Consider the following 22,309-nt stretch of genomic DNA (forward strand, 5'->3'; position numbering starts at 1 on the left):
AAGATTTCGGTACGGTAACGGTATGCAATTTGAAAATTTCAATATATATCGGAATACCGAAATACCGAAAAAATATACAAAATTTTTAAAATATATAATATTTTAAAACAATAAATTTATAAAAAAAATTAAAATATAAAATTTTTTTCAGTATAAAACTGTATATACCGATGCCGTACCGAAATTTCGATATACCGTACAATTTCAGTATAATCGGTATATTAGTTATATATACCGAAATTTTCGGATATCGGTATGAATTTTCTTATACCGTAATTTTCGGTACGATATACGATATAGGATTTTTGGTACGATACGATACGATATATCACCCCAGTCATACCAACTCATTAAACACGAACAAAAGATTCAATTGACATAAATTCACTTGTACCAAAATTCAAAACTATACAGAAAATAATAGAATATTAAATAAACAAAATTTAAAATATATAAAAATAAATACACAATTGAAATTTTTATTCATGATTTTATATAAATAAATAAATATAGATTAGATTACTAGGGATTCATATACCCAAATGTTTAATTTTAATTTGATTATATGGATTCATTTAAATATATGAACCTCAAGTATGAAAATCAATTTTGGGCCTTGGATTTTACATTAGGTACTCCACATACTTGCAAAGACTGTGAATCCAACAAAAAACTACTCAAATTTTGTGTAATTACTGGAAATAAACTGAATCTGGCATGTCTCATACACTCACTTTGTAGCATATAATTACAAGTTAATAATTCTGAATTAACCATTCCAAATGCTACTATGTACTACAGTTTGTTAAAGACTAGTCCTCTTATCTCTATGACTATATTTTCCCATTGAGATTTCTCTGGCGAATCCGATTCCAACAGCAGGCGTGCGAACTCGAGATGCGCTTCTTCTAGCTCCATTCTAAGAAGCTCTACCCACACAACGAACCACCAAGTCTTCTCATACATTCACTCTTCAGCATACTTACACGTTAAGAATTCTGAATCAACCATTCAAAAAGCTACTGTGTACTACAGCTAGATAAAGACTAGTCCTCTATCTCTATTACTATATTTTCCAATTTAGTGTTCTCTAACGAATCTGATTCCAGCAGATGGCGTGCGTACTCGAGTTGTGCTTCTTCTAGCTCCATTTTTAGGAGCTCTACCTACACAATCAAGTACCAAGTCTTCTTACGGATTTTCTTGAACAATTGGTTGGCGAAAAACATTTCTTAGTAGAAACAAGTGTAAAAGAAATGCATCGATCAAATATGCACGAACTTAAAGGATAAAAATACTAATATACATAAATGACTGGTAAAAACTGAAAGGATATAATATGGTTAAGAAAACTGATAGTAAAAACGACATTTTTCTCTCCAGCAAACAAGCGACAAAAACATCCCACTAACAGAAACAATTGTTCAACTTAAGATGGATTGGTCTCTTTATCATTGTCATAAGAACAAGATCTATAAAAAATGACCAATGTCCTCGGTTTAGTGCTTCCAAACAGAATCTTGCAAGGGACGAGAGAAACGAGAAATAAATTATGTATTGTGCGTCAAATGTTGGACTCAAATCATGCAGTAAGCTATGAAAGATGATGTTTATATCAATAGAGAAAGCAAGTTTTTTTCTTTTTTTAAAAAATATTTGAGGAAAAAATCATATTGTCAGAACCATTATTAAGTAGATAGAAGTACCTTTCTATTGAGAACTTCCTCCATCTTCTCATATTCTTTGCATCTAAAATACAGAAGCATACATGCTTAAGTTGAAGGGACCTCGATGAGAATTTGATATTGACAATAGATAAAGCAAATACAAATCATCTTATCGTTCGGAGCAATGATTGACCAAGAAATATGATTAAGATGGTAATAAATGTAGTCTGGAGGAAATTTTACAAAAAGAATTTTTTTAAAAAAAATACACGTCAAAATTTGATATTTTTTAATTTAAAGAACGATTACTGCCTCACACCTACTGTTTGACGAAAATAGAAGCCGAATTTTTTGTCGCTTTCCACGAGAATTAAGATTAATAATCAGGAACTACGTACATCTAAATTGAAGACTTACAGCATAAGCAGTCTCCTGTTTTCAAAAATCAGGTTAGTAGCCCTTTGGTTTTCCAACTGAGTAGGAGTTAGAACATGCTGTAAGAAAGAAAATTGCAATCCGATTAAGAGATCGTAACACAGAATTTTAAATGGATAACAAGTTTTTTGTGATGTCCAAAATGGTTGAAAAACCATTCCAAATGGATGAACACCTGTACATCCCCAGCAAGCATGGTGTCGATTGTTGGGGAACCTATCACCCCTGTCCTTTTCGCACTTTCAGGCTCTACAACATGATCAAGTTTTTTCCTCTTCAGAGGCACTCCTGTGCAGAATTGAAAGCACGAGCTTTAGATCATTTATACCTCCCAATTGAGAGTCACTTGGACAAAAATTATTGAAGGACAAAAGCTCAAGCATCAGTAACGCTGTGAATGATATTTGTATGATTAGCCAGGCCTGCACTTGATATGAGTCAAAACCAGGACTTGAATCCCAAAAAACCAAATGCTCCATCGCTAGATTTATTACTAGATCACAGCATATCTACTCTTCTTACCTGGTGAATTCTGATGAAAGGATTGTACTGAAATTCCAGATTTTGCTGCCCCAATATCCGAAGAAGTATTTGTTTCATGTGGGACAGTTCCAGTAGCTGCAGATAGTTTTGGACTAACAGCAACGAAGTGGTTGGTGCCTAACAGGATGGGTTGATATATACAATCTGGACTAAAATCAGAATCAGTTTGAGATGTCACTGTCGCCTCAGGTCTTTTCCTAGTATTTCGATAACCAGTGAGTCCACAATGATGATCCCTGTTGAATTTCAACAAAGATAATCGTAATAAAAATGATTTGATAAGCATCAGCTAAATATTTAATGACTGAGCAAACAAAATAAACAATAATCGTAGCTCTGATACGAGTCTCAACAAATTAAAAACGCATTGCTCCCGGTCATTAAGTTATCATGTAGTAAACGAGAAAAAATTAGAGATACTAAATCTCAAATAGTTGCTCGTTCCCGAGTCATCTACATCAGTCAAAAATATTTGTTCGTCTAATTTTCCTCAAATAATTACTAACCAGTACTCTTGTGTCATTTGTTTCAGACGGTGTTCAAGCTTTTGAAAAACGGGAGTTTTCTCAAAGACTTGTTTGCTGTGAATCGGCTGAATAAAGTTTGCTTCTAAAACACCTGCCATGTCCAGTAACAAGTCATGTAGATCTTAGGTTGCATGATTGAAGATAAGATCCCGAGCGCATAAATTTTCAGAATTCTTACCCACGACTCCTCTGCCTCGGTTTTTTCTATACGACACGACGCGCCAAAATGGCTGCAATCGATAGACAGTAACAAGATGAAATATTAAGGTAAAATAATCATTCATGAAACACATGTTTATTTATTTAGTGAATGTATGCTTCCTTATTTTCTTTCCTCTCCTTTTATTAGGGAGGAGGTGCAGGACCAATCTTTGGGCACTGCACATGACTGCAACTGAAAATTAATATATAAATGAACTGGCTGAAATTAGATTGTTCCAATACTTCTCCTAAAATCTAAAGTTAAATAATAATAATCACCACCACCACCACCACCACCAAAACTAGAAAATATCATCATGTTAAAAATCACTTCCAAGATTTTCACCGGGGATGAGTAGCATCCAAAGCATACACACACTGAGTGAGTATCCACATTAAAAAAGTACACTTACTTAACATGTGGGGTCTACACACCTTTCATCATCAAGAAAATAAACAGAAAGTCTAAAGAATTCCTCAACCAATGAAAACCAGCATCCGATAAAAGGAATTAACTCGCCACATGCCAAATATGAAGGGTACAAACAGCAACCAAGACAACTATCTACATAAACATTCGGACAGCACCATGTATATGAACATGAATATCACATCGCTTCCACTGCAATGATAAGTATACAGGAAATCAGGAAGGCTGCTATTATTCGGAGTAGATGAGACCATGTTTAGACTGATCAGATATTTACAATGACAATTATGTTAAGCAAATCAGCTTATCATTTAAATGACTGCTTAGACTTCGGAATGCAATTTATTTGAGTGTTAAATGCCAAATGTGTAATAATCAGTAAGTGCAGTTACCAGTATCAATCTATTCTTGTGATAGATATTAAAACCGTGTATATTTACTTGTGGAGCTTCCTTCAAAAATCCAATTGTAGTGGTGACTGAATCCTACAAGAAGCAAATCAACTCTGTTGCAGTGCGAACTTATATTATATCAGAGTCCAACAGCCATAAAAAAGGTCATACATGTGCGTGTGTGTGCAGAACAAAGACATTAGACGCCCGGTTTCTGACTTAAGACAACGACACTGAATAGTAATGAAACCATTAAAGCCCATACAGTGATGAACTACTTTGCTTAAGTTTGAGGATGATGCACAAAGACTCAAATGAATCTGTTGCTTGAAATGGCAGCAAGTAAAAATCAGGTTAAGAAAGTGGTGTTCAAAATAAAATCTTGCTTTCAAGTTGAAATAATGTATCATTTGTATTAGAGAAAATTACCTCTTTGACCCTATCTAAATAATATAGGTGCTTTGAAGTCTGCCCAAAAATGCCAACCCAGCCACCCCCACGACCAGGTAGTTTTATTTAAAAAAAAAAAATCTCCCAAAATATGTCAGTATATTAGTATATATGCACATGCATGTGAGGACATAAGCCCGAGACTAGAAACCACACCCAAAAGACTACTTCTTGGTGCAAGAAACTCCTAGAATTGTTAGCCGCTAAATAATTGCTTGTGGAACCCGCTGTGAGATGTAACTTTGCATCTTTGTGTACCTAGAAGTATTTGAAATATGCGCGCATCTACTGCCATGCAACCATCATAAGAGTTTGCCGAAACTTGAATTACCTCAACATTCTGGGGTCTGTACAATATAAATTCTGGAAATTTGAGATCACTGGCAATGTTATGATACTCAACAACTCGCCCACGCAATAATATGTAGAACTTATTTGGAACACGCAAGTATAAAATAGATAAATATGCCTGTATGAATAGGAAACTGAAAGTTAAAACTTAGAAAGCAATGGTTTTTTATCTACATATTTATGCAAAAAGAAATATTACAGACATACACGGAGCGAGTAGCAAAGACGATTAGCAAGATGATGTTCATTTACTTCCGTCCGGGAACCAACTTTTGCAGAACTTTGGCCCTTTCCCGACACATAAATATCCTGATACCATTAATTAAATAAAGCTAAGCAACAACATTGATGCAAGATGATACACGAGGGAAAAATGAAGCAAAAGGTCGCAGCAAATCCTTTGATATAAGTTAACAAAGGAGTAAAGCGAACCTCAAGGTCTGACTCAAAATCGAGCTCCAGTTTACCTTCATCATTATGCCATAGGTTGTAAATTATTATCTTTGTACCATTACCGCAGATGTTATCACACTGTGTCACAGGGGAAAGCAAAGGAGACAATGAAGTTAAGTTCAAAAGATAACGGTTTAAACAGAAATGTGTGTGTGTCGGGAACACAATAGCAGAAATCACAAAAATAATAAGAAATAACTTTGTTAGACCACCCTCACACATAAAAGGGCTACTGGAATAGGTTGAAAAGAGGGAAGAGGAAAGAAACTAGTTCAGTTAGATGGCATACATGCTTCAGAAGTTCAGCTTCTGTAGTAAATGGAGACCACTGCAACAAGATGCGAAGATTGTTCTTAAATTGATCTTTATCATACAATATATTCCAAGTGCCCGTGTGTAAGTTAAACTGATAATCAACCTGCATAATTTAGGCACAGCCCTTACATATTACAATATTGAAAACGAACACATTGAAACATGAAAAAGAACAGCTATGTCTTACTTCAGAAACAAGAAGATTGAAAACACATCATAAAAGTTTAGTTCTTCTGAAAATTAATAATAAAAAAAATAAAAATAAATTATTCTTAACACCCTTATTAACCTCTCCCAGTGATAGTGTCCTTACTCACAAGGAAATCATAATCATATCCATTAACATATCTAAGAATTCCAACCAAGATTTTGACCTTTGGAGATAACAACCAAGATTTATTATGATTCTTTTCTCAATAAATGAACATCAAGCCATTGATTTAGAAGTAAAGAATCGATAACTATATCACATCTTGTAAGTTTCTCAGCTCACAACGAAAACTTAAAATCTTCCCAAATGTTTCCACAATTGAAGATGTCGACATGCAAGATAGATTAAAACAACAAAATATCCAATGAGATAATTTCATATAAAGTTTTTGCTTCAAACTATAAACACTAGAGATAATCAGAATAATGTAATGATGTTAAATAGAAATTGTCATTTACGCAGAAGCAGAGATTCGATATGTTTCACATGGTACAAGTGTCCCATTTAAAAACTTCAAATTTTTCTTTGATTTTGAAGCATAAAAACTTATCAAAGACTACTCTTAAAACCATCAAGGTCTTGAACACCAAAACAGTGCATGTAATTTGAGCACAAAGGAAACTCTAGCGAAAAGCAAAGATAAATAGAAACTTGTAATTTACTATGCAAAGATAAATAGAAACTTGTAATTTACTATCGGCTAACTTGGATTGAGTCTACAGTCATCAAAGCCCGCATAACAGTATAGATCAAACTACATCATCAATTACCATGGGGACCACTATGCTATCTTGTCTTGTCTGCATCAAGAATGTATAAGATAGAAGACCTACACTTTGTGTCAATTTCCTGATCAAGAAAAATGAAGTCAATATATACCATGATTTAACAATAACAATAAATAAACAATTTTGTGCAGGGAAACCTAATTAAAGATAACAGTAAAAGATCAACAGCCCAATGTGCACATGAGGGAGTTTGATTTAATTTGTCATCTTGCGATATTGTTAGGATAGTTTCAACTGTGTAACAAACCTATTCCAGGTGTCATTATTTCATTTGTTCATTTTGTGTATATATACTTGTAACTGTACTCATCGGTGAGTCAATGAAAACAATCATCTTCCTCACTCCAAAACTTCTTCTTTCTTGGTATCAGAGCTTTTAATGGCGGAAGCCCTCTCTCATATTGATTCCAGCAACAACACCTCTTCCAGCCCCAATTTCATTTTAGTTAATCCTGCAAATCAGATTAGCTCGGTCAAACTCACCGATGAGAATTACTTACTCTGGCACCTTCAAGTTTTCTCTGCAATTCGTGGTTTGGGGTTAGAGATCTTCATTCTCGAAACCCCACCCATTCCTTCGAAGATGTTAACTACTGAAGAAACGGTAGATTTTATAAATCCGAGCTATGTCTCCTGGTGCCGTCAGGATCAACTCTTGTTCTCCTTTCTTTTAGCTTCTATGACTGAAGGCGTCCAAAGCCAAATGATCGGCTGTGAAACCTCCTCGCAGATCTGGTTGCGAGTCTCGCGACTCTTTGCATCTCGTTCTAAAGCTCGAGTTATGCAATACAAATTGCAACTACAAACACTAAAGAAAGGAACCATGAATATGCGAGATTATCTCAGCAAGATGAAAGGGTACATCGATATCCTTGCAGTCTGTGGGCATTCTATCCCTGAGGAGGATCAAATTCTTCACATTCTAGGCGGTGTAGGCCTTGAGTTTGATTCAGTTGTTGTCCATGTGACATCTCGTGTGGATGCTCTTTCGGTCTCAGAGGTTGGAGCTCTCTTATTAGCCCATGAAGGAAGGATCGAATCCTTCAATCTTACTTTGGACAACACACCACCTGCTGTGAATGTTGTTGTTCTCTCCTCACCCAAAAAAAATGATCACTCTTATTTTCGCTCAGATTCCTTACCTCGTGGTCGTGGCCGTGGCAGAAATACTCGTGGTGGAAGACGAGGATAGAACAACAACAGTGGTCGTCCCGTGTGTCAAATCTGTGGGATTGACGGTCATGTCGCACATAAGTGCTACTATCGATTTGACAAAGATTTTGTTCCCAAATCCATGAGAGCTCAGTTTACTAATCAGAATTTCTATAACAGATCTGTCAATACTTCACCAGTAGCAGCCATGGCCACTACAGGTTCTGAAAATATGAATGATGAATGGTGGTTTCCTGACTCAGGAGCTTCGCACCATGTGACAAATGAGCTCTCAAACTTAACTCTTGGAACAGAATACTCTGACGTTGGTAAGGTTCACATGGGTAATGGATCAGGTCTCTCAATATCACACATTGGTCTTTCTAAATATCGTCCACTTTCATCATCTCGCACCTTGTTTCTGAATAATTTGCTTCGAGTTCCTCTTATTACCAAAAATTTACTTAGTGTAAGTAAGTTTGCGTCAGATAATAATGTTTTTTTTGAATTCCATCCTCAGTTTTGTGTCGTGAAGGACCTAGCAACTCAAGCACCTCTTCTACGAGGGACTTTGCATGACGGACTTTATAGATTCAATCTGGGAATGCCAATTCATCCTCCTCCTCAACCAGCTGCTTATCTCCACACTTCAGGTCCTGAATTTAGCCCAAAGCATCCTCAACCTTTGCTTCAGTCTTCACTAGAAGTGTCGCACACTTTAGATCAATGGCACTTTAGACTAGGTCATCCTTCTTTATATGTTGTTAAGCAAGTTTTGAACAAATGTAATATTCCTATTTCAAGAAATGATAACTTACGGTTTTGTTCTGCTTGTGCATTGGGAAAACATCATCAGCTGCCCTTCTCATCCTCACAAACTGTTTATTCTGAACCACTTGAACTAGTTTATTTCGACGTTTGGGGACCAGCACACACGATTTCCACCAATGGATATAGATATTATGTGAGCTTTGTGGATGCTTACAGTAGATACACTTGGATTTCCTTTCTCAAATCTAAGTCTGAAGTTTTCCGAGTGTTCACAGATTTTAAAACCCAAGTTGAGGTTCAATTCAGTACAAAATAAAAATTCTACAAACAGATTGGGGAGGTGAGTTTAGTGCTTTAACTTCATTCCTTAAGTTTCATGGTATTTTTCATAGATTGTCTTGTCCTCATACTTCACAGCAAAACGGGGTGGTTGAGCGAAAACATAGACACATAGTTGATATGGGGTTGTCCCTTCTTGCTCAAGCATCCATGCCTCTTGATTTTTGGGATAATGCCTTCTTCACAGCAGTATATCTCATTAACATGCTTCCAACACCTGTTCTTCAAAATAATACACCTACTTACTATTTGTTCAAAAAACAACCAGATTATTCATTGCTTCGAGTGTTTGGGTGTAGATGCTTTCCTTGTCTTCGTCCTTATAACGTACATAAATTAAATTTTCGTTCTACTCCATGTACATTCATTGGTTACAGTGAGAAGCACAAGGGGTACAAGTGCTTAAGTTCGGATGGTCGGATTTACATTTCCCGGCATGTTACATTTGATGAGTCTTTCTTTCCTTTGCTCATAAATCTGTTGATAAGGTTCAGTCTGACCAATCCATCGAGTCATCATCCTTGTATCTTCCTTCGCTCCCTTCTCCATGTACAAGTTCTCAAGAGCATGAATATACACCCGATCCTTTTATTTCTCCTGCATCTGATTCCAGACCAGTTCACTCTCCTTCTTCTAATTCTGATGACAGATCCTCCATTCCCTGTGTGAATACTCACCCAATGACTACTCGATCCAAGGTAGGAGTTTTTAAGCCTAGAGTGTTTTTAACTAATCATTATGCTTCTTGTGAACCTTCCACTGTACAGGAGGCGAAATCTCATCCTGAATGGGCTAATGCCATGACTTCCGAGTATAATGCATTGCTGAAAAACAACACTTGGACTTTGGTTGAACAACCTTCTAATGTTCCTATTGTAGGCTGCCGTTGGGTCTTTAAGGTCAAGACCAACACTGATGGATCTGTTGCTCGCTACAAAGCACGATTAGTAGCCAAGGGTTACTCCCAAACTGCTGGCCTTGACTACAATGAAACTTTCAGCCCTGTGGTAAAGCCCACTACCATTCGAATCATTCTTACTCTTGCTGCGTCAAAAGGATGGTCTGTCCAGCAGTTAGATGTTCACAATGCTTTTCTTCATGGCAATCTAGAAGAAGATATATATATGCAACAACCGCCGGAGTTTGAAATTCAAAATGCTAAGCAACCACTTGTGTGCAAACTGCACAAAGCAATTTATGGTCTTAAGCTGGCCCCGCGAGCATGGTTTGATAGACTTCGAACTACTCTTCAAGCCATGGGTTTTCTTGCTTCTAAGGCGGATGCTTCCCTTTTTCTTAAGATCATCAATAACTTTGCGATTTATATCCTTATTTATGTTGATGATATACTTATTACTGGAAGTGATCTCTGTCAAGTTAAAACAGTGATTCAGAAATTGAATAATCAATTTGAGCTGCGTGATTTGGGATCTCTATCTTATTTCTTGGGGATTGAGGTGTCTCAGCCTTCTACAAATGTTTTTTTCTTAAACAGACAAAATATATCAAAGAGCTGCTGGTGAAAACAAAAATAGATCATGCTAAGCCATTACCAACTCCAATGACTTCTGGTCTCAAACTATCGTCTCATGGTGATGATCTCTTTGAAGATGGTACACTTTATAGAAGCACAGTGGGTGCCTTACAATATTTAACCATTACACGACCCGACATTGCTTACAGCGTTAATAAGGTGTGTCAGTTCATGCACACTCCTTTACACTCACATTGGAAGGCAGTTAAACGTATCTTGAGGTATTTAAATGGTACACTTGAATATGGTATTAAGTTGTCTGCTCCTTCTCGTCTTGGCTTGCATGGTTATTGTGACGCAGATTGGGGTAGCGATCCCGACGATCGGCGTTCCACATCCGGCTTTTGTTGGTTTCTGGGTAATTCTCCCATTTGTTGGAGTACAAAGAAACAACAGGTTGTTGCTCGATCTAGTACATAAGCAGAATTTCGAAGCATGGCAAATGCAACTTCTGAGTTGATTTGGATTCAGTCACTTCTCAAAGAGGTGTGTGTTCCTCTATCCAGTACCCCAATCCTATGGTGTGATAACATTAGTGCAATTGCGTAAGGAGTTTAAGACGTTTTTAGTCTCAGATTTAGGTTTTGTTATGCCTGGGTGGTCTTGACCTAGCTCACCTCATTATATTTTTATGTTTTCAATAATAGCATACTCTGCATGGTCGTTCAAATATTGATAATAATAATAAATAATGAAGTATGATTCTCCAACGAAAACTTATATCTTGCTGGGGTGGAAGATTTAATTTAGTATGAGGGGGAATATTTGGTCCATATTTAGCTTGAGGCTGAAGGGCTGATGGCTCGTATATGGATGTAAAACTAACTGATGGCAGATGGCTCGTACAGGGATGTTAAACTAACTGATGGCAGATACTCCTTTCGTCCATATTTAGCATGAGGCTGATGACTCGAATATGGATATTAAACTAGTTTTTCCTATATTTTATTTTGGATTCTTTCGTGTGGAAAGATATAATGTTTCCTTAATCTGTGGGCTGATTTTGCGTGTATCGATAAATTAGGATACTTGGGAAAATCCCTTGAATAAGAGGATCTGATTTTTGATTTGTTTCTATCATTGGTAAGTAGATTTGTCTATAAACTCAGTTCAGTTGTAGATAAAAATAATCAAGGACGAATTTTATTTTCTCATATTGAAAATTATTTTTCTCCACATTTGGATCAGCCAATGTTGCGACATTTCACTTCAAGTTGCTAATACTTCTTACACCCTTATCATGTTTCACGCAAGAAACTGAATATGCGACTATGACTTCATTCATGGCCACATTTAATAAACTAAAGCAATGATCACATAGTTTAAAATCTACATTTTATAAAGTAAAGACATATGACATAAAAAAGAATTATCAAAAGTTTTTCAGATAAAGAGGGGTATGCAGTCACACCACCAGGAAAAGATGGAAAAAATAATGTGCGGGCAAAAGAAAATAGAGAGAGCAGATCATGATTTTCAATGAAAGTAAGAAGGAACCTGTCTTTCATATGGCGACTTAACACAACAACATCAGCCCCGAGTCTCATAGAGCTCGTCTTAAATCCATTTCCATCTGCAAGGCTACATATTAGAATCTTGTCACGAAACATGAGAATGATAAAAAATAATCATAATTATTACATTGTCCAATAGCAGTTTTTGAATTCTTATCCGAAAATCCAAAACTTAAGCAACGCCTCATTGATTCTGGGTCCATTCCGCCACCATCATCTAATAAAAAATCATCATAGTTCACAGTTATCCAACCTTTTGTCAAGGTTTAACACCAATGGAACAATTGTGAAGCAGCTAAGTCAAGGTATACAATACCTTGAATTAACAAAGCAGGAGTTTTATCTCTTGGGTTCAAGGTTTTATCGACAATGACAAAAGTTGCTCCATTCTTTATCTAAAAATAAATTGCAAAAAATACAAAACGTGTATCAATGAGGAACAAACAGTACAAAAATAGTTGTCTAACAATCAACCTTGAAAAATGTTCCATCAAGACACCCTATATTGCAATTCAAACTCACCCAGAAACAAAAATGATGCTAAGTTCAGTTCATCTTGATCACTGATAAGCATATGCATGAAATAAGCAAAAAAATTTGCATGATCAGCAGTTTATCATCTTCTCATTCATGATACAGGCAACTTCAAAAGGCAGTGAATAATATGCATCCAAAAAGAGTTAAATAACTTATTTTAACCTAAAACTGACGAAGAGAGACCATGTTGAGTGAGAGAAAAGTTTAAAAAACTAAGTCATCCATCGTCATGTTGGAGCATAGCCAATGCATTAAAGTAGAAGAAGCAATACTAAAGAAGTTCACTGAATCAATGATGTCAACCATTTAAAGCAGCAAAGAATGATAAACAGATAATTCCACGTACCAAAAGGATAAAACGGACATATAAAAATACTCTCGAAAGATTACCTCATCGACAGCATTATCAAGAAGCTCTGCGAAGGCTGTAAACATGGGACAAGTAAAATAAGGACAATAAAAAATCTTTCAGAAATATCCAATATGATAAGTTCAAGCAGCTCAACCAGAGAACAACATGAGCAGCACATACCACCAAAGGCCCATTTATGTGAAGTCGCATTTGAATGAAGAAATTTGGGGTGAACACGAAGATAACTCGTGCCATCTGTCGATGAAAAAGATAATTTCAGATGACAAAGTGGCAGAAAATATGCACTCTAATCAAAGCTGAAAAAGATCATTAGCCCAAAATACACGGAACTCGCAAGTCAGGTAGGATAAACTGGTAATTGTCAAAGCCATTTTCTTAAAGTGTTGAATTAAAGTTTGCCTATTTCAATGTCAAGATCAACTGTTAAAAATCGATTATTTTAGAGAGCAAAATACTTTGACAGCTAGGCTCAGAAGTAAGCCTGTCATCATAGTTTCCAGCTTTCCAGAACTGCCGACAAAGTGGGGTTAAACATATTGATGATGTGGAGCAAAGTTTTGTATCATCATCCGGGCCCTGCTCTTGATTCCAAGCACTTGCACCACCATGCATTGAATTTACAACACTTGACCTTCTATTCCCCTCATAAGCATGACTGTCGAGATTTAAATTAGATTCTTGACTGGTGGTCAAATCACATTCGGGGTGCTCATTCTGTTGTGAATATCTTCTTCCCCAATTGTGCTCGAACTTATCAGCATTTGCACCAACTTCTCCAAGACTGTGGTTGCTAGTTAAATTAATTTTTGCAAACCTCATTTTATGGACTGGAAAGGAATAAAAATACAGACCAATGGTTACTAAACATATCAAGAGAAGATTGTAGCTTTATTTTAGGGAAAAGCCAATGAGAAGAAAAATAGACGACCTATATGGCAGTAAAGGGGAATAAACAACAAGCAGAGAGGAGAAAGGACTGAATTATTTTTCTTGAAAAATCTAGATGAAAACCCAGATCCTTTCTTTCATTTTTTTATGCAATTGGGGGAGGTGGTTTTCCTAAGCAATAAAGTCTCAAATTTGAGACCTCTCCCATAATTGGTAGCTTGCAGTTATTTGGCAACAAGGCGTGGCGATGTTTTTAAAACAAATTTATCCTTCTCCTGACGTAAACCATGCATAGCTTTAATTGAAATTAGTCCTAAATATTTAACTTCTGTAATAAGGACTAGTTCCTGTCTGAAGACAATTGATTTTTGACTACTGAATGGTCATTTTCGTTTTATACTTAGCAGAATATTTGCTCTTACCATTTGGTTTAGTGTCATTCTGAACCAAACAAATATTAAAAATCATCTATCCCATATTGCAAAACATGTTTTCTTTCCATCAATACATATAAATAACATAATTTCTTCTTGTGATATTAAATGAAATATATAACTGCTTACAAAAATGCGCATGGAATTTACACAAAATATTTAAAGACATCTGATACCATATTAGTACATACAAAAGACCTTATTTTCTTGAAAGCATTTAAGAAAGCAGTAAAAGGCTAAATAAATATTTAAAAAAATATAGATTACTTAGACAAAGCATTGGCCACGAATGTCCTCAAACCAAGCTTAACAACCCTTTGGAATACCATAAGTTCAAAAATATCACCTTCGACTTTTAAGAGCAAAAAATATTTAGTTGAAAAAGAGAGGGAAAGGTGAGATTCTTTGATGGATGACAAAAACAAAGAATATGGGTCTCGTACATAGTTGAATATACTGTAATAAGAATATAGGAAGCCACGTCCTGGGGTTTGAAAAAATGCTACTGATGTGACCTCTTGATATGGGGTTGGGCAAAAAATGAAGAGATATAAGTCTTGAAATGTGGATAATCTCACACATCAAGCATGAGTCATCTATTGTTAAGAGAAGAGACAAATGGGAAGAAGAGACTAAATAGAAGATTGAGAGAAGAGAAGACACATCTAATATGGGGAGAAGAGACTATTATTAAGAGAAGAGAAAAATGGGTTGAAGAGACTAAATGGGAGATTGAGGAATGGAATTTGGGAAGAATATAAGCCTTTGACCCAATAACTAATGTAAATTTTTTATTGGAAGTATTGATGTCTTTGAGCAAAGGTAGCAAAATGTTGGGACCTATGTTAATCCATTCAATTTTCCTATGCACCGTGGTTTCATCTGTATGTCTTTCCTTCTGTATAATCAACTAGACATTCAAATTTTTTACAATCAGTAGTATACTTCATCCATGATCATTACCCTTACATCAAGATCTAATCTATCTTATTTGTACTCAACTTAGAATGATTCTCCTCCAAGGTTAGTCAGTTAGTCTCCACACTTCCAACATAATGAATCCTTGCCTGGCAGTCAGTAGTTTGTATTTGTACCAAAACAGTCATTCTGGACAAGCCCAATGCCCTTAGAGCTATATATCACCTTACATTGGTAAAGCAATTGAGACCACTTGACTAGTCTCATACACCTGAAAATTAGTGGAACAATTAGTAGTACAATTTTATAGTTGTGGTTTGTTTTGCAGGATTTGGAAGAGAATTCCATAATTTTAATAATAACTACATGACTATGAAAGGGGAAAAAAACTAAGGGTGTTTAAATTTCGGTTAAAACCGAAAAAACCGGCCGAATTTAAAATTTTGGTTTTTTCAGTTTGATTTTCCGGCTCTTTGACCAGTTTCGGTTTTGGTTATTCGGAAGTTCGGTTTTTGGTTTTCATGTGTTGAACTTTTTTAAAAAAAATTAGTTTTAGTTGTGCCACACACCCAACATGCCCTTCTCTTAAACAATAGTACGCAGGGTTTTGACCAAGGGCCTGCGGTCTCCACCTAACATTTTCTTATTTCCATTCATTTTCTTCTCTTTTTTTATCTCCATTTTCCCTCAGCTTTCTCCTTCATTTTTCAGTTAGAAACGAAGGTGCTACTTTGTGTTCCGGCTAATCCATTCCCACGCTCATTCTTCCACTCAAAAAAAGTCCATCTTCTTCTTCTAATTCAAAATCACCCCAAACAGAAAAATCCCACCAAATATCACGATCGATTCTATTATTTTATACATTTTTAAACTCTAAAAAATTTATTTTTACATTTTGTGGCCAACCAGCACATCATATATTATAACTCATTATCACGTCTCACAGCAGCTCCATGTATGGAACTTTCAGTGTTCAGGGCTCGAGCTTGCAACCATTTCCCTTCATTTTTTCCATCTTTCGTAACAAATTAAAAAAAAATCTAGAGTTTCAAAAGCAACAAAACCCAGCATTCTCTTCTTGATCTTTTCAAGCTACAAATCATCAAAACCCAAAGTACGACGCCAGAATATACCTGGTGGTTTCGGGATGCGCTTCAATCATACGCGGGTAGGGCCATTAACTCATTATGCCTTGCTTCTTCCACACTCCATTCTCCAGCTAGCCAGCTGCATTCGTTGATCACACTTTATGGCGTGTCACCTTTTCAGTTTTCTCTACCCTTTTCATTGACCAAAATACCCTTCTAACATTTATCATAAATCTATTTTATCATAAAATTCTCGAAATATTCTTTTCTATTTTAAATTTTAATTTTTATTATTATTTAATATATACTAGCGAATGTGTTACGTAAAAAAAATAAAAAATATAGTAATTTTTTTTAAAATTTAAAATAAAAATTATTAATTTTTTAAATTAAAATAATATATATAATAATTATATAATAGAAAATTTTGTGATTTATAAGTTATTCATTTACTATTTATAGTTCTTAAAACTGAATATACATTAAAACATAAATAATTTAGAATTGAATGGGTCTCATGTGATACCGTCTCATAGATCCTAATTTGTGAGACGAGTTAACCTTACCGATATTCACAATAAAAAATAATATTTTTAGCATAAAAAGTAATATTTTTTAATGGATAACCCAAATAAGAGATCCGCCTCACAAAATACGACTCGTGATACCGTCTCACACAAGTTTTTGCCTTTATGATATAAATATTTCTTATGATAGTTATACTTATGGAAAATTAATAAGTATTTGTATCCAAGAGGGTTTAGCTTTCTGTAATGAATTAAAATTAAATAATCAAATTAAAAGACAAAATTTACTTGAGAGAAAACAATTAGGTAAATTTTGTGATCAATTTGGTATGGACTTACCTAATAAAGGTAAAAAAAAAATAATAGATAAAGACGAAAGACCTTATAGGAAGAAAAGACATTTGTCTGATAGACAAAAAGATAGAAAGAAAAAAAGAAAAGAAAGCCGTGAATTACGGAAAGCTGAAAATTATAAAGCCCATCTGGGGCTTGGAATACAAATTGAATCTGATACGTGGCATTGTTTTACCAAATGTTTCCTTAGTGGCTTTCGCACACATGGAGATTATTGGTTTCCAGCCTATATACCATATTCGAATCACTGAACTAATAAAAGGATGTATTTAATTTACAGAATAAGAATGAATATAAGGTTCAGCTATGGCAATTTTACAAAACATAAAAGGAATTACAAAAGATATACCAGAGAAATTAAACAACAGAGGATTTCTCGAAGACAACTTCAGAAACATAAATTCATAAAAAATCACCCATGAACGCCTTAAACGCCATCTCTCGGCTAAGCAGGCTGAAGGGCTACAACATGAATTTATGCCTCTTAATTAACTTCGAACCTTGTGTTTACTATTTCCTGGTTCGTCTTTAAACCTTATGTCCAACCATTAACCCTTATATTACATCAAATTCCAAAATTTAAATGAAATCTTTTATCATTTCAATTTAATTACAAGTTACAAATAAATAAAGATCATGGTTTAGTAATGGGATGATTTAACACGAATGGTTTAGCCTGTCATTCAGGCTAATATATGAAATATAAAAATTTAAAAACTATAAAAGAAAAACAGAAAATAAAAACAGTAAACTTACAGAATTGTAATCAGTAGAAGCAAACTTGATTGAATAAGTGGAAGCTTTTATTAAGAAGGGTTGTTTACAAGAGAGGAATAGAGGGGAGCAAACTCGACCTTTCCCTAAAAACACGGACCTAACCTATATATAGATGAAAGAGCCGGACATGAACCCCGGATTTCAAACTAAAAATATAAACAGTAAATTGCTTTATTAAAGCAAACAGTAACATTGTTACAAAAGTCAAAAAGTAAATAGTGAGATTCCACCAACTTGTGCTATTCCACCGGTTGTCGTGATATATCATTTGCATAGAATATTAAATATGTCCTAATCATCTTTAATATTATCTTTTAATGAGTTTTTGAGATTTTCAAAAATATCATTGATCTGCGAAAATTGAGGAATATCATCCTCTGGATCTTGAGCATCCTGCATTTGCATTAGATGAATAAATTGATTTTCACTTGATTCAGAAGCCATGGATTTGTCCGATTTTGAATCTGAACATCCAATATTCTTATAAAGATCTTTCTTCATCTCTTCAATGTAGATTTCTACCATTTTCTCTTTGGAGTAGATTTCTGAATATTTTTGAGTCAAGATTTTAAATGGACTCATTGCATCTTTTTCTTTTTCTTGTTGATGCAGTAGATCTTTCTGGTAAGAAGAAATTTTTTCCTCCATTTGTATAAGAGTTTCATGGCCATAAATTTTTCCAGTTTCTGGATCTTCACGTAATAATTTGTCCCAAAATTTGGTAGAGCTGACTCTCCATAGGCAGGGAATACCTTCATCAGTATAACCACACTCTGGTTGCCATTTCCAGATCCATGGAACTCCAAATTCCATAAAAAACAGACATAAAGTCTTGCCATCAATCCAATGATCAGAAAATGATTTTTTAATTCTTGGAGAAACATTTAACCAAGTATTCATTGGTTTTATAAAAACCTCAGGCAAAATTTTTGCTGATGGACTAAATATTTTCCACCAAATAAAAAACCAATTAGGAATTGGATAATGGAAAACATTTTCACATATTTTTAAAAACCATGTATGTTTTCTTTTTTCATTTTCATAGAATAGAGTTTTATTAAAACTCTCAATATAATCCCAAAAATTGAATTTAAAACTCATTTTATGAGTCTCAGAATAAAATTCTTTTTCAAATAATGGGGATATACCCCATTCTTCAATAGATATGATCTTTTTGATAATGAACTTGGAGAAGTTATAACTTCCTTTCTGCTGAGTATTACTGAAAAAGTGAGTTATATCAACACTTTTTGTGGATAACAGAAGATTTTCATAAAATCCTCTTTGCTTATAAGCACCATATACATATGATGTATTGGTTAAGTATCTTTCCATGATAGTCCATGGAGTTTTTTCCCATTGGGTATCTTTTTCTTCTATAAGAAGAATTAATTCTCTATGTTTTGTCTCTGTATATAGAGCTGAATCATTGTCATCATCTGTAATGATTTTAGCATATGATGCTGAAGCTTGAGAATCAGTATTACTTTTCTGTTTTTGTTTCAAGAATTCTTGAAACTCATTGTATAACTCATTATTCTGCTCAGTATTACTGGCTGATGAACTAGATCAGTTCTGGGCTATTAGCCTCTGTTTGCCATGCTGTACTATGATATTAGGGGGTTTTCCCCTACCACCTCGCCCTCTATAAGAGGACTCTCCTCTACCTCGAGAATACATATCTGTAAAGAAATACATTAAGATAAATATTCACGAGTTAGAAAATCAGGAAGGTGATTATCTTCACTTTTTTTGTAAATAATTTCAAAATCAAAAGGAGCTAAATGAGCCTGCCATCTTGCAAACATTTGCTTAGACACATCATGTTTAAAATCTTTATTAAACATAAATTTCGCTGATTTGCAATCTGTTTTTATAATAAACTTTTGATTATATAAATCATCTTGAAATTTTAAAATACATCTTACAATAGCTAAAATTTCTTTTGCTACTGTTGAATAATTTTTCTGGGCATTATTCCATTTTCCAGAATAAAAACGAATCAGATATTCCTGTTTAGTTTGGGGATCTTTTTGTTTCAAAATTCCACCAAAACCTATATCAGAAGCATCTGTTTCAACAATTTTATCCCATTGGGGATTTGCTAACATAAGAAAAGGAAGATTTTTAACCTTTTCTTTTATAATCTGAACAGCCTTAGTATGCTTATCTGTCCAGGGTAAAGGATTTTTCTTAAGTCTATCATATAAGATAGCAGAATCTTTAGTAAGATTTTGAATATAAGGAGAAATATAATTTAAACTTCCTAAAAATCTTTGTGACTGAGTTTTATCAGTTATAATATCAGGAAATTTAGAACCAAATTCTATACTTCTTTGAATAGGAATAATTTTTCCTTTTTCAATCATATGTCCTAAAAATCTAATATTAGTTTGAAATAAAACCATTTTAGATTTTGAAATAACAAGACCATTTTGTATAACAATATGTTGAAACATTTCTAAATGTTTAAAATGAGATTCAATATCATTAGAAAATATCAAAATATCATCAATATAAACAATTATAAAATTGCTATACTGATAAAAAAATATCATTCATAATTTGTTGAAATTCTGAAGGGGCATTTTTAAGTCCAAATGGCATTACTGTCCATTCATAATGTCCTATAGGAACATTAAAAGCAGTTTTATATCTATCAGATTCTTGTATTTGAATCTGCCAAAATCCTGATTTTAAATCAAATTTTGAAAATATTATTGCATTAACTAATCTATCTAATAAATCTTTTTTATTAGGAATAGGATGCCTAAACCATTTTAAAACCTTATTTAAGGGCTTATAGTTTATTACTAATCTAGGTACTCCTCTTTCTTGCTCAGAATGTTTATTAACATAGAAAGCAGTACATGACCAAGGAGATTGAGAAGGCGTTATTAAACTTTTTTCTAATAAAGAATGAATTTCTTTTTTACATAATTCTAAATATTCAGAATTCATTTGACAAGGACGAGCCTTGGTAGGAATATTTGTTTCCTTAAAATCTTCTTCATATGGAAGAGAAATTATATGTTTCTTTCTATTCCAAAAAGCATTTGGAAGATCATTACATATTTCTAAAGAAAATTTATTATAAATAAATTTAATCTTATCCTGTAATTTAGGATTTTTTAATGTATCATCTATAGTTAGAATTTTAACTTCTTCTTTTAAAGAATTAATTTGAAAAGTTTTTCTATCAATCTTTTCTCGTAATTCATTTAAAATTCTATGAACATGTTTAGTTATAAACTGAAAATAAATAGGATTACCTTGATAAGTTCCTATGATACCTGTTTCATCAACATGTTTTAGAGGATATATTTTATAAATAAAAGGTAAACCAAGTATTAATTGGCTAGAAATATCTTTTGCTAATAAAAAACTGGTTTGAATACAGTTTTTATCTTTGCAAATATAAGCTTTAGGTAATTTATAATTTATTTCTAAAGGTTCTCCTCCTGCATGAGAGAGAGAATGAGTAGTTTTATAAAAATATTTTGTAGGAATTAATCCCTCCTGTATAACATTCAAATCTGCACCACGATCTATCATAGCAATGAAATTCTTTTTATAAGAATTATCAATTAACAAAGTAATATTTGTATACCATTTTTGAGATATAATCATACTCAATATAGATAAATGATTTTCATCATTAAATGAAATATTTTGATTATTATCAATAATATCAGATTCTTCTTTGTTATTTTCAATAACAGAGATGCGATAACTCAAATGAGTATTATTCTGATGTAAAATTTTTATTTGTTCTTTAAGATTATTAATCTCTTTAACCAAATCTTGTATAGTAACAGGATTCTGTTTACTATATTTTTGTTGTAAAAGATTTTTTACTTCTTGCATAGAATAAGCTTGTTCTTGTTTAACAAGTATATTATTTCCACTACTTGTTGAAGCAGTGTTTTCCATTTGATCTATGATAGTAGATTTTAATACTGGATCCTTAATCATTTTAAGGAATTCTAAAAGATTATTATTAGTTAGAACATTAACATTTAAATCTTTAAATTGAGACATAAGTTTATAAAACTCATCATTTTTATTATTAGTATCACTTAAATTATTGATACAAGATTCTCCTTGTATACAATTATCACATTCTTCTTGATCTGAAGAACTGTAATCATTATCTAAAATTTCTTCTGAATTATAAGAGTCTAAACTATTCTCAGATTCACTATCTGAATTCTGATTAGAATCCATTATTATTTTATTGATTTTATCTTTAAGATTTTCATCTATGTCTAAATTATTAATTTTATTTTTAGCCCAACATTGATTAGCATAATGTCCTGGCTTTTTACATTTTCTACAAA

General features: G+C 33.7%; 1 protein-coding gene across 3 annotated transcripts; it reads right to left on the reverse strand.

The window, feature by feature from the left end:
* Positions 1-579: 579 nt before the first annotated feature.
* LOC140975482 (protein MICRORCHIDIA 6-like) lies at positions 580-16,492 on the reverse strand. Of its 3 annotated transcripts, none has more exons than XM_073439212.1 (20): positions 16,357-16,492; positions 13,439-13,810; positions 13,143-13,217; positions 13,001-13,035; positions 12,390-12,468; positions 12,201-12,290; positions 12,057-12,132; positions 6,746-6,824; positions 5,739-5,867; positions 5,429-5,527; positions 5,204-5,305; positions 4,977-5,114; positions 4,196-4,288; positions 3,351-3,402; positions 3,152-3,263; positions 2,625-2,881; positions 2,278-2,390; positions 2,085-2,161; positions 1,707-1,749; positions 580-1,166 (listed from the first exon to the last, which is right to left on the reverse strand). In XM_073439212.1, exons 2-20 carry the CDS (start codon positions 13,800-13,802, stop codon positions 1,047-1,049), a joined length of 2,133 nt encoding a protein of 710 aa, XP_073295313.1. In that variant the 5' UTR covers positions 13,803-13,810; positions 16,357-16,492; the 3' UTR covers positions 580-1,046. The 3 variants fall into 3 exon arrangements, with proteins under 3 accessions (XP_073295313.1, XP_073295314.1, XP_073295315.1); XM_073439213.1 differs by lacking the exon at positions 16,357-16,492 and adding an exon at positions 13,912-14,102; XM_073439214.1 differs by lacking the exon at positions 580-1,166 and adding an exon at positions 1,246-1,594.
* Between the last annotated feature and the right edge of the window lie 5,817 nt (positions 16,493-22,309).

This window comes from Primulina huaijiensis, chromosome 4 (genome assembly GCF_012295235.1).
Source record: "Primulina huaijiensis isolate GDHJ02 chromosome 4, ASM1229523v2, whole genome shotgun sequence".
Classification (NCBI taxonomy): Eukaryota; Viridiplantae; Streptophyta; class Magnoliopsida; order Lamiales; family Gesneriaceae; genus Primulina; species Primulina huaijiensis.